General features: G+C 37.0%; 1 protein-coding gene across 8 annotated transcripts in view; it reads left to right on the top strand.

The window, feature by feature from the left end:
- Positions 1–18706, top strand: part of palld (palladin, cytoskeletal associated protein) — a 105634-nt gene that overhangs the window by 65689 nt on the left and 21239 nt on the right. For 7 of the 8 annotated variants that reach the window (XM_073855984.1, XM_055186088.2, XM_073855986.1 and 4 more), the window contains 2 exons: positions 14899–15555; positions 18077–18215. In XM_073855984.1, the coding sequence (XP_073712085.1) occupies positions 14899–15555; positions 18077–18215 (796 nt within the window). Of the gene's footprint in view, positions 1–3616; positions 3777–14898; positions 15556–18076; positions 18216–18706 lie in introns of those variants that run through there. The other variant, XM_073855990.1, reaches the window with a different exon arrangement.

Consider the following 18706-nt stretch of genomic DNA (forward strand, 5'->3'; position numbering starts at 1 on the left):
TGTGCAAGTCACCAAATCCAACCTTAAATTTTAATCACTGTCTTGTTACCTAAAACATAACACCATTTTGAAACATGTCAGCAACTCCTAGAAAACTGATTGCTGGGATTGAAATCATTTTTTACACAGCGGGGTTTGTTGTAACACAGTGTTACAATGACAATGAAATGAAAACAATGTAAATATACTATTTATTCAAATGATAACTGTTAATACAATATCAGGGGAAGTAACTCACAATTATGATTTTTTTGGTCTTAATTGTGAAGCCCTTTCATATAAATCTATTTATATGCATTGGTACTTAATACAAGAATGATTAGATGAAGGATCGTGGATGGATGAATGTGTGGATATCTATATATTATAGGCAGATATATAAACAATATCCACCTTTAGTATATAGACAGAATTTGATTGAAATATTTGTTTAAACAAAATTTTCTAGCAGGTGTTACAACAAACCCTCGATTTGTTACAATGAACCCCACCTATGGGGTAAGTTGTAACGTTTGCACTCCTGTCAATTTTGGTGTAATTGTACGATAACGGTAGGTCCCACGATCAAACTTTAAGTGTTCATTTGTAGCGTAGGGGTGTGTGTGTTGATTGTGTAAAAAATGATTAATCTAACGTTAACTTAAATATTTTTTGGATGATATAGCTAAAGTCAAAAAGCGTTAGGTTGTGCCTTGCTCTCCCCTACATTACATACAGTTCATTCCCTACAGTAAAAGTTAAAAAGGGTTACGCCCAAACTGTAGTGATGTGTGTCAATGTTAAAAATGCTGCATATTTTCTAGGACGCAGTGGTCAGTATTTTACGTCACTGTTTCAGTTGTGGCCTTTTGGTCAGTTTTTCATTCAAGCATTCCTGGTAAAACACAGACAGACAAAGCTTTAACATCGAGAACAGGGTCGAGTGTTAAATCCATATCATCTTACCCAGTATATTGTTTGGTTTGCTGGTTGCATTTCTGGCGTGTGAGTCAGCGTTGTTTCTTAAAGCGGTTTTGTTTATGAGGTGTTGCTCATAAAGACCCAAATGGTATATTAACAATCATTTTCTTACACAGGCGTTGCGTGTGGTTTAGAAGCTTACCCGAAAGAAAACAAGCATATAGAGGTCAAATTCAACGTGACAATACAATTTTAACATGGGACAAAAAGGTTGAACGCGAATGGTATGTTGAGTGACACAGCTCCCTAAACATTTTTCTATCCATTTTGCACCTCTGAAAGTAAATAGAGGAAATCTTTTTTTTTCTTTTGGGACTTTGACCCTAATGTTAAAAAAAGACTTCAACTGTTTGAGTTTATACAGTGATTTTTCTTTTATGTTTATATATGCAGAATGTAAAATGTAAGTAAAGTTAGATGGAATGCAGATATCGAGATATAAATGTTTGTGCAAGAAAGGGATGCTCTATCCAGTTTATGATACAAAAATAGGTCCCACATTTTTTATAAGCTCAGACAGTTTACTTTAGAAGGATTTAGCAGGACAATGCGCTCGGCAACGGAAGCCAAGAAGGGTAAAATGTAATTGAAAACACCATTGACCTGTGTTGTCCTTATAAGGAGATGGGGGGATGCAGAGTTGGCGAGAGGACAGGAGGCTCAGCGCTGTATTGGCTGGCAGTGTTAAAGTGACCTACTGGGAATTGAGCCGTTTTCCAAATTTGGAAGAGTCCAGACCATCCCAATAGAAAATCATGTTACTGAAAACTAAAGAGAGGAAATAATTCAAAAGAAAAGATATAAAGAAGTATTTTTGAATTTATTTATTTATGAGATTAACCTGTCTCTTAGTTTAAAGAAACTTTAATGAACATTGAAGTAATCCATAAATGTTGACATTGCCATAAAATTTGTGTGATAGACACTTTAATTCTTCTGTTGCTAGCACATATGCTGTTTTTTCCTAACCCTTATTTTTGTGACCTCATTTATAGATATGTCATCTGGTCAGAACTGAATGTTTAAGATATTATGAGGATGTTCGGGGGTGGAATGACAGCAGTGCACTTGTGTGTTGACAGAATGGAAAGTTAAAACCTCAACTGATCTTCTGAGTTTAAAGGTCTCTAGGTCTAGAAAGAAATGTTTTGCATACTAACCATGGCTCTCTTAATCATAGGCACTTTAGGAATTGCATTGCAACCGAATGGGGTTAAATGTTTACATTTATGTATTTGGCAGGTGATTTATTTTATCCAAAATGATTCACAGTGCATTCAAGGTAACCATTTGATCAGAATGTGTTTTATTTGGGGTTCAAACACATGACTTTTAGCTGAAGCAATGCTTTACCAGTTGAGCTACAGAAACATAATCAGAGACTTATTAATCTGCATGTGTGTACATTTATTGGCGTTCACAATTATGTCTTGATGGCCATTGTAATGATCGACACCAGCAAACACAAGCTTGTTTTTTACCAGCTGGCATGACTCACTTCTGAGGATTAGAATGAGTGTTGAATGGACTGTTTGCTCCCTTCTTGCTCATAGGGGCGACTCATCTACACCCTAACAAAATCACAGAAGTGAGCCAAGAGAGGAGCAAAGAGAGATACAGAACAATCCTAAAAATAGACATTACAGACCGACCAAGAAATGTTAACAGCACCCATACTCCCTTTACATTTACGCAAATACACCCACACTATAGTGAGAACATCTCATAAATGTCCTTGGTTTTTATAACAGGCTTAATTAAAACTTAAACATCACATAAACTTATAGACATTTTTCTGATTAAAGTTGAACATGTTTGGCTCACGTATGAACTTTTAACTAGTGATGATAATCTAAAATGTTCTCATGAGTTGCTTTCAAAGTGTTTTATTACATTTTTGAAGGGATTGTCAAAAATTTGGCCCTCACAAACCGGTAAACACAGAGAGCAGAACACAATTTTAAAGGTGAACTGATATGACAAAAAGTGAAATTGTTCCAGAATATTTAATCTACAGCAGATGTAGAAACGAATTGTCAATCTGTGTAAATGTAGAGTGAAGTGTACAGATCTATTTCAGTAAACAACATCAAATTAAAACATTTGTTAAAATAAATAAACTAGTTTATTAAAGAATAAACAATTATAAATACAATGTTTAGACATGGTTTACATTTCATTTGTTACATTTATAATGCACAGATAATTATTACATTTTTTTTTAAAGAAAATCTGTGTGTGTTAAGTTTATTTGTCATGTGTTTTTAAAACAAGCTCATATCTTTTTCAAAAGAGAGATGTTATCTGGTTTAGATTTGACTGCTTAAACAACATGGTAACCTGAGGCAAGCACACAGATTACAAATACAGCATGAAGACATTTAATATTTAATTGTGCCATATAATTTACATGTTAGAGGTTAAGATGCAAAATATATTCTCATTTTGACTCTACTGTCAAAAGTATGTACTGTAAAAAAATGTCCTAGTTACAATAATCAATTAAAACGTAAAAACTTTATCCGTTATTTTTTAAATAGTAAGAACAGTTTAACTCGATCACACATGTTAAAGTTTAGTCTTAACAGAATTGACACTGGGGACTTTTACTGGGGAGGTTTCGTGTTGCAAGACTTTTATTTTGACAGGCATGCGGCAGACTCTAGTCAGCGTGAGTCACTCAGCGCTTGTCTGCGCGTTCTTGTATAAAGACGCGAGCACCTGACAGAGCGCACAGTTGTCTGCTGTATACAAACTCAAACACACCTGTGAGGAATTACCTTCATGAAACGGAAATAGCAAGGTGAAAGAAAAAGGTAGAAACTTTTAAAACATTCATAGAATTTAAACTAGAATCATTTTATGCATTAACTGCATGTGATTCTTTTGTCTTTAATGCAGATGTTTAGACAGAACAATAATATAACGTTACCTGCTTACATTAAACTAAATAGCCTAGTTGTGGATGTTTTGTTTCTGTTTTTGTTTTATTTATTTTTTTCTTGGATTTCTTGTTTTTTCAGTATGTTAGAAAATTTCACACATCTATTAGAATAAATAAAAAATAGTTAAATTAATGTCCTAACAGTATAAATCAAGTTTGTTTTATACTCTCCTAGACATTGGTGATCTCCAAAAAAATCTATATTTGCATTTATTCATGTAACAGATGCTTTTTTTCTAACACATAAAAAAGACACAAGCAACACAGAAATCAGGCATTAAAAATGCTTTTAGTCAGCACAGTGCAGCAGGGCTCTGGCAACAGAAGTGGGTTATTCAAACCTCAAGCTTCCAAAATATCTGGAAAAAAATTATATTAGTGGCTTTTTTGCATTTAGTTTCCAGGTTTAAACTGTTGAATGTTTAGCAGCACTAATGTTTTGCATGCGTTGGCTGAAGGCAGCAGTACCTAATTGATGGTTTGCTTAGTTGAGTCTCGGTACATAAAAGCCGTTGTACTGTTATATTGACAAGGGCGACTGTTTTGGGCTTTACATCTCCTTTGTTGCTCCGTTGCCTTGTTTAGGGCTGATTTCTCCTCTGTTCTTACTCCTCCCTCCCTCTCTCTCTCTTTCTTATAACTTTTCTTTGCTGGTAATCCCATTTGATGGTGATGGGTGATGTCTTCTCGGCCAATCCGGAGAGGAATGTGTTCAGCTCACATTCCTACAATCCAGACATATACACACTTTGAGAGAGAGAGAGAGATGCAGTGGGACATTCTGTGTGAAAAGAAAACAGTCTGGTTTTATTTTATGTGCTGTGCATGCAATTAAAGGGGAAAGCAGTGGAGAAGAGAGAGATTGGTGAAAGAAACGAATAATGGACTGTGCAGATCAGTACGTTTAGACTGCAGATAACTCGAGTGGAAAGAATCAACAGTGAATAGGTCCGATAATGGAGCTCTGTAATGTTAAACACATTTGCTGTTATTGTTGGGACTAAAGGTTTCATTCATCCCTTTTAAATGGGGTAGGACAGGAGCGATGGAGAAAGTTTTTAGTCTGAGGAAGAGACAATGCAAGACTGAAATCAGATCATATAAAAAGATTGGGAGGAAAGTGCAGGCTTGAAAGTGAGAGTGTGGGAGCTGGAGAAGAGAATGAGCCTTTTTATTTGGCCCTGACATCTTTATGGAAAGTTGGACATTTCCTGGTGGGGAGTGTGGAGTGCGTAGGGCCGTTTGGCTTGGGCGGGAGCCGCATTGTGAGATCAGATCTGGGTCAAGCAACCCCAAAGCAGGAACACACTCTACCAATGCCTGTAATCAGAGAAGGAGCTCAAAAGCAGAATTTCCAGACCCTTTGTGTGTACAGAAATGTTTTCCATAGCTGACTAGTCGATTAATAAAACGAACTAGTTATATTATTTCAGGATAATTTTAGAGGGAATGCTTTAATTATAGTGCTAATGCTGCGATATGCTTTGATTATTAGACGTTTGGCTAGTCGAACCCTCAGTGAAAAGTTGCATACCTAAATTAATCTCAGCAGCAGTCCATCCATACGCATGCAAATGGATGTTACCTGTAACTTTTCAATAAATGGACTAATCATTCGTGCAGATTCGTGCAGATTTTCATTCTACACATTTTTTGAATGTGAGGTCTACTCCATGCACTCGGTTGACCCCTGAAAATGCTCCAGAATTGGACCATTTTGGAAAATCTTGTTCATAGTAGCATGGCAAAAATACAAATGTTTGAATGTACGTTAGTGGCTATGTTGGCAGGAGAATGCATCCGGTTTGGCTTTTTGTGATTGACAGTGCTGCTATTACATTCAATTCTAATGGAAGGATCAGATGCAGTATCCCGCTCTCATTTTCTAAGCCGTTGCATGAATAGACTGTCTCAATGGGTGTGTGTGCATATATATTTATGTATGTGTCTGCGTGGAATGAGACGCTAGTCTGATCCCACAGATGCTCAAGATACTTTGTGTTGTGGCAATCTAAGGATTTTGTATGGTTTGAGTCTGTGCTTTCTGCAGTTATAAAGACCAACTGTTTGAATTATGTTAAAGTGTGCGTGATGGTGGTGTATAGAGTGTATTTGGATCGTGATGAAGTGGAACTGTCGAAAGCAGGCTATATAAGAAAGTGAACTGAGCTGGCAGGGTTTGGGTGTGGTTGTATTTCATAAGGAAAATTGAGTGAATGTGCATAAGGAAAAAATTTAGAAGTTTAATGATGCACGGGCTAAACAACTATACCATTATTGCATCACATTATCATAATTCTGATAAATTCATGCTAACGGTCTCTAAATTTATCTACATCACAGCATCAACACCATTCTGGACCATCCCTAATATAAATCACTGTGCAAAGAGGGGCAACCCTGCTCCATGCAAGCTTGCAAGTCTAGTCAGCCAATATGAATCATGTATGTGTCTATGCATTTGAATGGAATCAGTCTAATGAATCAGTCAAGTTTCAAAATCGAATCAGATATTGAATCATTTAAAAATGATTCATGATTATTTCTCAGTTTAGGGGCATGCTGATGCAGTGATGATGTCACAGAGGGTGTGGTTAAGATGAGTCGAGAAACACATTCAGATTTGTGCATTGTCACATTTTATGCAGAGTTGTTACAGAAAAACACATTTGTTCTTGTTTTGACCTTGTGGCTTTGGTTCAGTTTCACTGTCTTGAGATACAGTTTTTAATATATGGCAATGCAAGAGTTGCTCTGTAAACGCAGGGAGTCATCTAATTATCAAGTGTTTAAACTCAACAACTTCCTGTCCTCTTTAATCTACTTCCTGTGATTCCAGCCGGTTAACAGTGGAACTCACGCACACACAGGGAAACAAATTCACACAATGGAGACGTTTTTACTCTGAAATCATGCATGCATTTGTCCTTAAAGCACAATAATGATGTCAGTAAGCATATCTGCAGGTTTATATTCAGCGTTTCATGTCTGTAAACACAGGCATTAAACACTGATCTGTTTAATTAAAGGGATCGACGCGAGACTTTGCCGTGAGAAGAAGAAATGCAGATTAAAGGGAAGAGTGCGAATGAAAAAAAATGAATGATAGTACACTGTTCCTGTAGCTCACTTGGTGGAGCTTTGCATTAGCTTGGCATGGGTCATGGGTTCGATTCCCAGGGAACACATTGTTACTGATAAACCTTGAATGCTCTTTGGATGAAAGCATCTGTCAAATGTGTAAATCTCATATGTGTTTACTTACTAAAGTATTTTGACCTCATTAACCAATGCCAAGCACAATTCTGTGTTACTGGTCCAGCCTGCATAAGAAGAAGTGATGGACTTATTAAACAATGACTCATCTCATACCAAAAAAGAGAGAGTTCACCCAAAAATGAATATTCTGTCTTTTTTTTTTACTCTAATTTTGTTACAAGCCTGTATACATTTATAATTTCTTTGTTCTGATAAACGCAAAGGAAGATATTTTGAGGAATGTTTGTAACCAAATCGATCATGAGCCCCATTCACTTCCATAAAAGAACTATGGAAGTGGATGATGATTAAGATCGGTTTGCTTACAAACATTCCTCAAAATATCTTCCTTTGTGTTCATCAGAACAAAGAAATTATAAATGTATACAGGCTTGTAACAACATGAGGGTGAGAAAATAAAATAATTTAAAAAAATTCATGTGAACTGTGCCTTATTGAGGCTAAGATGCAAAAGCCACTAAACGCCGCCACCATAAAAAATTAGAAAATGGACCACACATTAGCAAAACCAAATGCTCTCAGCACGTATTATATGTTCATCTAGTATCTTCGCTTCAAATCCACTTAATCCCACCCGAGGCCATTCCGAATCCACATTTTTTTGTAAAGTCCTCTTATGGCACGGAAGATGAATCGGATGACCGTGGATCACATTCAAACTTGTGTCCCTTGTGAGTTCTTGGACCCGAATGCAACCTGAATGTGGCAGTGACGTGGATCACAGCGCCCCCCAAATGTGTGGTTCAGTTTCTTCATTTTTACATTCGTAGTTTCATTATTTGCAATGTTACATCGTTAGGGATTTTGCAACCGTGTGCTATGTATTGTCCAAAGAAATGTTTTTTTTTAGAAGTGGAAGTTTTTGGCCAAAATAGTGAAAGATGCTCAAATTTGTTAAATACCAATTGAATGACCAAAGTGACATTTGTGTAAATAACTAATTCTAATTTCTGACTAATAACCTTTTAATTACCATTTTAAAGTAAAATTACTGAACCTAAACCATAAGAGCATGATAAAAAATGCTCATTTAAGAAAACATAACAGACACACTTGGAGGACTTTTTCATTCGAACTCTTTATTTGTAAGCACTACTTTATGCTGCAAACACCACTGTGTTTTATAATAGAACAAATGTCACCACTTCAAAGCTTGTGCGTGCGTGTGTGTGTGTGACTATAGTTTTTTAATGGTATGACAAAATTGTAGCACATAAATCATATATTCTGGTTTCCAGCATACGCCCTTAGTTATGGGCACTCTGGTGAGGAGGAGAGATGAGAGTCTGCATTTGATTCAGATACAGTGCTACAGACTTCAGAGGAAGATGAGAGATGTGCAGGATTGTGCAAAACAGAGGAAGAATACAGATTAAGAGAAGAAACAGGCTGACAGATGGAAGACAAAGTTTTGGGGGCAGTTTAGAGTTTGAAGTGATCTTTTGGTATGACTTTATACTGTACACTTTTTACTTTCTGTGCCACAGCCACAGGATACAAGAAATAAAGTTTTTTCAACAGGAGGCAACAAAGATAATCAAATCAAATTTAATTCAAATCATTTAAGTTAAATCGTTGTTTTTTGTAGTCTAAACTGATAACATCTTAGTATGAAATATAATTTTTTTTAAGGACGTTTTTTGGTTTCATTGATCTTACAATGCAACCAATGTCAGTGCACCAGATGTCAGATTTGATCAAGCTTGTAGATTGGATTTGAAAACTCAGATCCAGAAATCTGATTTTTTTGTGCAGTGTGAACAAATCCTAAATTGTTTAAGCAAAGCTATTTACAGTAAGTAAGCTGTAATTTTGCATGATTTTTGACATCAGCTGAACAGTTTATGATTATAAACAGACTTCTTTCACCATGCGTGTGCGTTTTATACGAGGTCAAGCATTTCTCTGGGGTTCCAGTAAAACAGTAGGAGCTGCATTTGTTTTAACTGTAGACATTTTTTAGACATGTACCTAAATTGAACAAGAATGTGTGTGAGTGCAGGAATGTGAAGTGTATGTTTTGTGTCCGTGTGAGGGGTCTGCTATATCTCCACCGTAACAAACTTTGAGTGGCTTACTTCATGTAGCCTTTGACTGAAGGCTGTTGTTATTTAAGCAGTTTTACTGATAACAGTATCAGCATATGGATGCATAGCCATAGGTATCTTTTTATTGGTAGCATTCAATTTTTCAGATTGAGGTAGATCTGAGTTCAGCAGAGCAGACAGAGATCTACAGTGTGTTGGGATGCTAAGATTAAGCATTGAGCTTTGGTGATCATGAAGGTCATTTGGGTTCGAAATCCAGCTCACGACATGCAATGCTTTCATTAACCATATTTTTTTGTCCTTTCTACTGTCTTACTAATGAAATGGACAAAACCAGAAGCAAGGGCTTCTCGCAACATTATGAGCTGGTTTGATTTTCCTCTCTAGAGCTGTGCACGACATGAAAGCTTCATATAAGATAGAAATAGACCATGTCTGAATGTGCTGTAATAAATTACCACATTTTGAGAGTGTAGATAGTGATGGGGACAAGCCCGCCTATGCCGAGTCCGAGTCAAGACCTAATCTTTGAAGGGTCGAGACAGAGTCCGTTGGTTTTCATATACAGTCAAGGCCGAGTCTTTAAGGATGCAAGTCTGAGTCGAGACCGAGTCCTTTAGGGGTCGAGACCGAGTCGAGACCAAGACCATAAAAACATGTCAGTTTTCATATTCATGATTTAATATCACCACCAACAGTTAGGCCTACAGGCTAAGCTAGATTGGGAATTGTTTAGAGGAGCAGTCTTAATATGGACTATGCTTTTACTATCATTAAAAAAATCCACATGCATCATCTTCTGCCTATTTTTCTAGAAATTAATAAACGGCTCTGATGGCAGTTCTTTGCATTGCACCATGGGATGTCATTTTAAAATAATGCCCGTCAACATTGCATTTTTTTATTATTATTGTTAAGTGTTGTGTGTGTTTTTTATATGAACATAAAAAATTGCGTTGGTCTCGAGGACTCTGAAATTACGAGTCCTTCTCCTCCACCGAGACCGAGTCTTTGAAGCACAAGTCCAAGACTTCGGTCAAGAGATCGGTCTGTCTCGAGTCCGAAACCGGACTCGAGTACTATAAACTAGGCATAGATAATGCTACCTATTTATGGTCTCTGTGCCTTAAGGCAAGCTGATTATGTCATTACCGGCTGACAACTTTTCATTAAATCAGGTCAGAATTCCAGAAATGCAAAAAGGAAACTGAGCATAGAAACGTGGAAAACTATTTTTAGAAAATGGCTCTGTGATTGTACATTGTGATATTTCTTGAATGCTGGAAACTATTAGGTGGGATATTAAGGGCAGCGGTTGGAGAGATATTTCTGGAGAGACTTGTAATGCCAGACCTCCACCGACTGTTAACCAGCAGCTCTTGGAAAGAGAGGGAGAGAGACAGAAAAGCAAAATGAAGAAAAAAAGACGTTAAAAGACAAGATTGAATTTTTTGTTCCTTCTAAGATAAAGTGAGCACGATCTCATTTCTTTGAAAAGAAATGAGGTGATAGAATTTGGAGATGTGGGATTTGCAAGTATGGATTCTGAAGAAGTGAGTCTGATCGTCTGGTGCTTTAGACTCAAAACAGAGCCAAAAAAGGAATGAAAGCACAAGCGCTCGAGTCCAAGAGCCTTTCACCAGCTGCCAAAATATTCCTGTAAAAGAGCTCTGCTGATGTAGACACCAACGTAAGGGCGATTCAAAAAACAGCAGAAGATGGAGAGAAGAAAATAGATGGGGATGGTCATAGATGGTCAGTTATTTGTTTTATGTGGTGCAAACCACTGCCTGTGTCTCCAAAATAAAGTCATGTCAAGCTAGTGATTCCCAACCAGAGGAACGTCAGCAGCTTACCGAACTGCTTTCAATTTTGGCTTGGTTTGAAAATCAAATGAAATCTACAGTATGAGAATATGAGTGCTTTAAATGGGTTTAAAATAATCTTAGTATGCAGTTTAAGTTGTATGGATTTGTATTGGAATATGCATCATGACCCGCAACTCTCTTTTTAGTTAATAGTAGTCATTTAGTATTAAGAGGTACTGATGCTGTAGTGGACACAAGACAAAAATGTTAGGATTTGTATTATTTTTCGGTTCTTTCCTTTAACACATCATTGGATTTATTTATTTATTTAATGTTCTAGGTTTTGTGTTACAGCTTGGCGAAGTCTTATACACACACCGAATATTCCTGTTTTCTTTATTTCTCAGCGACTCTGACTTCTCAGCTCGCTCAGGGCAGGCTAAAGTTGGATAGAGGGGAGCTTCCACCTCGTCCATTTAAACAAAAAACGAAGAGAAGGAGGGAAAACACAGTGACTCATTAGTCAACATCTGGAAATAATTAGGTTAAACAGGGTTTGAGATGTGACAGGACTACAACAACCCCCCAATCCTCTCACAAAACACACAGAAATTACACCGATTGAATTTAGTTTCATGAGATTCTTTAGTGAAAGAGAAACTGGCAGAAAAACACCAAGCTACAGTCCTTTTATAGCTAGTCTATGCTATTCTGTGGAATTATACTGTGGGTGATTTTGGTTAAAAGCATCTGGACATGGTTATTGGGTTGTTCAAGCGGTTGTTGAGTAATTTGTCTAGCAGTTTCTAAAAACTAGCCGGACCAAGTGAAGGTTAATGTGCGAAGAAACTGATTGCGATACGTTTTTTTAGATTATGGGAAACTGTAGACAGCAGATATCTGAAAATGACTTGTGGCCATGGGTTTTACGCATGTACTGTAATGCTCAGTCATACACCCACGTTAACACGACACGGCACTGAAATCTCTTTCAGTTTTACTTTTTTAGTTTACATGCAGTTGACATTATAATTTAAACTTTACTCTCATGAGTGGATTTTAGTTTTCTTCCCTGAAATTTGGCATAAATACATCATGCATACCACCCACACAAACAACTATCACACCAGTTCCTTCATAGTTCACTAAATGCATATGCAAGAGCATCTGTGCAGATGCCACCCTGCAACAGTCTATGGGCGAAAGGATTAGAGTGCTTTCAGAAAATGTACACTTTATGTATGTGATTCTCACGAAACCATTGAAACACCACGGCACTAATGATTTTAGCTTTAAAATGTGTAATATAGTAACATTAAAAAGCATCAGAATTAACACAATACTGTGTTCTACCTTGCACAATGTGTAATTTCAACATAAGAATTTATAATTGGAAATTTTATCTCATTTTCTGCTGAAATTCTCATTACTGCAATGTGTCCGGCTGTGTTTGAACATGCGTTATGTTGTAATTTAATCAAATTAACACAAAAATATTAAGAAAAAAATAAATGGATGTTTTGCTAGACTACTTTAGATGACAGAAAAAATATTTACTGAATATTCATGTATAATAATAATGAAGAAAAATTAGGAAAATGATGTGTCCATGCCTGATGTTCTCATCCTCCGCAACACTTTTTGAGAACAGTTTAAGCACACATACAGAATTTTAATAAAGTTTGATTTTGAGTGACCAAGCACATAAACCAGTTACTTCAAGATGGCTACCAGGTAAAATAATTTTTTTTACAGTTAATTTGAAATATTGTCTTGTCAGAATGCTTACACGACATTTTGATTATCATTAACGCAACAGATGCTTATTAAATGTTAATTTAATTAATAGAAGCATAATACTTTGATTTTAAATGTATGTGCAGAATCTCCAAATTATGTTCTTTCAGGTTTGTCATGTCATTTTGAAAATATGTCAGTGTTGATGTTTTCGGACTGTTGCGGTAATGAGATTTTTTTAGGACTAATTTTTTAAATTATGTTACAAAAAGTGTTAAATGATAAGTAAAAGTTTTTAAATTAATGTTCCCATTTACTCCAGACTTTGTTTTTCGATGTCTGGTGGGAAAAAAAGTAAATTTAAGCAATTTTTACATTTCATGCTTGACATTTTTAAAACCAAGTTTTCGTGAGAATCACCCATATATGCCGCAGTTTTTACCCTCTGAAGCTCATTTCCTCCTGTGATGGGCCATGCATTCTGTGAAAGAGTAGCCGGTCTAATCCTTTTATGACCTTACTCACTGTACTTTGTGTGTTGCTGTCAAAATCAAAGAAATTTCCAAAATATCACATTTGTGTCACATTTGATTTAGCAGATTTAAGTCTTCGGTATAATCTGTTATTTTATGCATACACGAGCGTACACGCACAGTCGAACACACAGCCTTTCAAAGCATAGTTAATTTGACTCATACACTTGCACTGATGTTCGATGCAAGCACGTCCTATGCGTACAATGTACACAGGGTTTCAAAAAAAAGGTGGTGCACGTACAGTACTCTTCTGGTGACGAAAACCTAAAATGTGCACAAGGATCCTCTCATACACGTAAAAAATGGACTATACTTTTATAGCCTTTTATAGCCCTAGCCTGTTTGCTTTTTATTAAGCAATAAATTACAGGTGGTTGTGCTATGAAGTGCACATCTAAAGGGAGTTGCTAGGTAATACACAGACCTGTATCAACCTAGCTGTATTTACAAAATATCTATTTAAAGGCATTGATTGCCTTCACTGTCATAAAAAGGTCCAAAAAGTTTCCTAGTTGTCAATGGGGCAGTACCCTTTCAAAAAGTACACCTTCGGCACTAAGAGTTCATAAACTCAGAGGTACATACATACTGGTACCAAAGAGTGCATTTAGTACCTCAAAGGTACAGGTTGGTACTAAATGTATACACATCTGTACCTAAATGGTAAATACTGTGTTAGGATCTTTTCAAATGGTAATGCCCCAGTGACCATTTTTGTCTGATAGTGTTAAAAACGTTTAGCATAAATTGTTACACACAAATTTCCGTTGAGATCCTAATTTCATGTTGCACATTTATTAAGTGTCATCTCTCTGCTAGAAGCTGTAGATGTACTCCCTACATAATCTTGCTATGCAACAAAAATAATGATCTGTAATGAATGCTGTGTGGTGATTTAGTGAGTAGGAGTTTGTGCCATATAGCTGTTACATGTCATAGATTTATGCTGCCTTCACATGCTATGGGAAATATCATAAATGCCTAGTTGTTTCCTAGTTTGATATTGGACATGAACAGCCTGTCAAGTCGTATTTATGATGGGAAAACTGAGATAATTTTAATATTCGGGTTTCTGAGTTGGGCGGGCCATAAACTAAACATTTTGGAGGGGACATTAATACTGATTGCTGTAGTGATTTATATTTTTATTAGTTTTCTATGGCGTTATGTCATTCAATTTTTGTGTACACACATATAGATAATCATTTGATGCATATTGTATGTTTTATACACAGGCATGGTTTAAAATGATGTGCAAGTGCCAATTTGTGAATTGTCTGAAATGCATGCTAAAGTTTCAAATGAGGAGGCTGCATTAGAGGCAGATAGCTCATTTCAAGATTTAATTATTTCATTGACAAATTGGTTTCGAAAGTAACCAATACGATAACCTCTAAAATGATTAATTTCTGCGCTGATAATCGCCCAGGCTGATAATCAGTCAACCTGTAGTTAAGTACCGTATTGACCAATTAGCATCCAGCCGATTTCTGTTTCATCAAGATTCATCCAGATCTGTTTCTTAAATTGTGTTCAATGTACTTCAATTTTCATAACTAAATTTAATTTTAATTATTTCCTAACAGAAACGCCGCACAGCTGAAGCAGCTTCAAGATCAGATCCTTCTAGAGCAGCAGCAACAACTCGATCAGGAGGTTTCCCCTCCTCAGCAGCCTTCGCAGGAAGTCCCGCCTCCATCTCCGCCTCTCCCACCCCCTCCCTCCTTTCAGGAGCTGGAGAGCAGCACCATGCAGACAAGCACCTTCAACTACGCCCGACCCAAGCAGTTCATCGCTGCCCAGAGCCCCACAACAAGCGGTGTGCCGCTGGGATACAGCACCCAGTCTTCTACCTCTTCGGGCTCCAACCTGTCCTCTCCATTATCCCCCACGACGTCCCACAAGCCATTCAGCCGCATCACTCTTCCACCCTTCCAACAGCAGTCGCTACTGACTAAAGCGAGCAGCGTGGAGTCTCCAGGGTCTCCTTCCTTCCCTCCACCTCCTCCTCCATTTCTCAGCTCCAGCAATCTGTCCTCTCCTTCTGGCTTGCAGCAAGACTTCCCACCACCTCCTCCACCACCTCCTCCACCTGTCACATCCAGCCCCGCCCGCTCGGATAACTCTTCCCCCTTCACGCTCACTCCCACATCACCAGCGGGATTTCTGGTATCGGTTCTCCCATCTTCACCTCCTCCACCACCAGTTAATGCATTGGGGTTGCCCAAGGGTAATGGCACAATGTAAGTACCCACAATCCTCTTCTACACCTGATTTAAAGGAATGGTTAATCTAAAAATGAAAATTGATCTTAGTGTTGTGCCAAACAAGTATTGTTTATTTTCACAGGCATAGATGTGGTTGAAATGCTGTTTCTCTTATTCTATTTTTGAAAATAATTCCTGTTAATAATCACAAAAGCATATACTCCCATTAAGCCTTTATATCAGTAGTGACCAACCCTGTTCCTGGAGATCTACTGTCCTGCAGAGTTCAGCGCCAGTCCCAATCAAACACACCTGAACCTGGCAATCAAGGGCTACCTTAAAATTAGAGTCAGGTGTGTTGAAGCTGGGTTGGAACTAAAATATGCAGGAGGGTAGATCTTCAGGAACAAGGTTGGGCACCCCTGCTTTATATTATTATGAATTTGCATAGTACGTAACCATGATTCCAGTAAAAGAGTTGGAAATATTAATTGAATATATATATATATATTAGTATAGCATGTGCTAATCTCGATCTTAAGTCTATAGATAAACTTTTCACTAAAAGTCTACCAACCATGCCCACTTCTGGTTAATGCTTAACTTAAATAATATGCCATACATGCATGCATACAAATGCACACCTAAGAGCTCAGTGACATGAGCCTGGCATGAGCTCTACACCACTACGAAGGGCACGTTTCTAAATTTCCTTTGATGTGTAAGTGTTTATTAGTACATGTTAATAATATGCAAAAGGTTCAAACCCCAAAGTAAACAAAGACATGAGTTTTTGTCTATAACATAAAATTATTTTATTGGACTACAACAAACACACGGATTGTTTACTTCCTGGGATTGGTGATGTAGACAAGACTGACATTATCATAATTCCTCCCGCTTCGGACTTACAGCCTGTAAATGAACTCCTGTTAGCAACCAAATCTTTCAAACATGGTAAGGAACGTCACATTTCCGGCTGACGTCAGAGGTATTCAGGCCAATCACAAAGTACAGATTAGCTGGCCAATCAGGGATGCAGAGCTTTTTAAATCCATGCGTTTCAGGAAGAGAGAAATCTGGAGCTACAAAAATGTACTGTGGAAAATATTGTTTTTTGAAACATAAACCATGCAAACACATTGTATTATACAAAATGCACAAAATAACATTGTTTTTTAGCAATGAAATAGGGGCTCTTTAAATAACAATACATAATGCAAATAGAAACATAATTTTTATTAAGAATTTGGCAGAAATGTTGTCGGTAGTTGAAAGAATGTAACAAAAACTATCATTTTACTAAATAAATACCTATCAATAGTAAATCTATACAAATTAAAAGGAACCATTTGAAGTGGTCTCTTAATTTTTTCCACCACTGTATTTGCATTCTAACATGGAATATTTATGGAAAAACAGGGATCAATGTGCGCTTAGAAACATTGAAAGTCAGGCCAGTGTATATGAGTAAAAACATTTCTAGAAAGCACATAAGGTATGAGTTTTTTTATCTTACTTTAAAATGAAACTTTCAGAGAATCTCTAATCGGCTCTTTTCTATACTTTATCAACTTTCCTTACATACATACTCGCCTGCAATCTTTTACTTTAATTATTCATATATTTGTTTTTAAATCTCCTGCGAGTGATGCTAATAAAATTTGATAAAGCAGTAGATATTAGTAGATCAAAGGGTTCCTTATGATTCGTGATCTTTTCTGAAGATGATCCTGCATGTGTGACTCCTCATGAAACATGAGTTTTTATAACCCACTTGTCCATCAGAGAGGGAGATAAAGAGAGCGAGAGGAAGAGAGCTTCCCTGATCCAAAACTGCTGCTGGATCATTCATCTTTATTATCTCTTACAGTACATCCCCCACTCTCACTCTCTCGCTCAATCTCTCTCTTCCTGGCATTCCAGAGCCAGAGGGGGAAAGATAAGGGACCGCTGTGGAATTCTGCAGCGCACACACGGACACAAACAGATCATGAAAACGATTCTCGCATCCCAGTGGAAAATTATTTCACGTTTTTCTTTAAAAAATGTAACTTTCACATAGCAGTTTATTATACAAGTCAGAGTTGTGTTTACTAGTTGTTTTTGTTGTATGTGGCTTGCATTCCTAACCAGCTTTGTGAAAATATTTGATGGGCAGGTAATTATTAGGTGGCCACAGTTTATTATTTAGCCTTGTGAGTGATCAGTCAGTCAAAACTGTGTTGAAAGCACATAAAACAGAAACAAAAGATCTGAAACAAATTTATAATTTACAAATTGATCAAAATATGCTTATAATATTTCTTTTATCAAACTGTTGACAGTTTCTTTTACATTTTCCTAATCATCATTTTTATGCACTTTTAGTAAAGTTTAAACTGATACTGGCACACTAGAGAAACTGGATTTCATTGCAGCGTCTGTCTTTCAACACCAGCTTTATCAAACACTGCTACTGAATCTATAATTGGACGAATGCCGATGTGTTGTTTGTTACTTTTTTAACAAAGTATTTCTCATGTATTGTATCTGTATTGTGAATATGTTTCAACAGAGCACTGCCGCGTAAAACCACACCCCGGACGCATCGCATCATCTCTGATTCAGACATCCAGGGCTCCAAAGATGCAGTCATACAAGACCTGGAGAGAAAACTGCGTTTTAAAGAGGAGCGACTCAGCAATGGGCAACAGGTTTGTTATTGTATGCATGTGACTAAAATTATATTGGGTTACCAAGAATTAAAGGTGCCATAGAATGTAAAACTGTATTTACCTAGACATAGATGAATAATGAGTTCTGTACACGGTAATGACACATTGTGAGCCTCAAACACTATTGTTTCCTCCTTTTTATGTAAACCTTGTGCATGCAAAAGACTGCTGGAAAACAGGCCAATCTCAACATAACACCGATTGTGATGTTACAGTTGCGATGTATGCCCCAAAAATGTAATTGTTTATATCACCGTAACAACATTGTAAATAAAGTTTTGACTGCTGAGTTAGCGTTATATGCTAGTTAATGCTATATGCTATAGGGCTGTGCCGATACATTGCGTTCCCCATTAAAAAGACCTGCTTGAAATCGCAAGGCTCCGATTCTGTGTTTCATGCACAGCATGTGCGTGTACTACGGCTCTGTGATCAGTAGGAAGTCCTTATCAATCTAAAATCACTATGAG

The sequence above is a fragment of the Misgurnus anguillicaudatus genome, chromosome 18, assembly GCF_027580225.2.
Source record: "Misgurnus anguillicaudatus chromosome 18, ASM2758022v2, whole genome shotgun sequence".
Classification (NCBI taxonomy): Eukaryota; Metazoa; Chordata; class Actinopteri; order Cypriniformes; family Cobitidae; genus Misgurnus; species Misgurnus anguillicaudatus.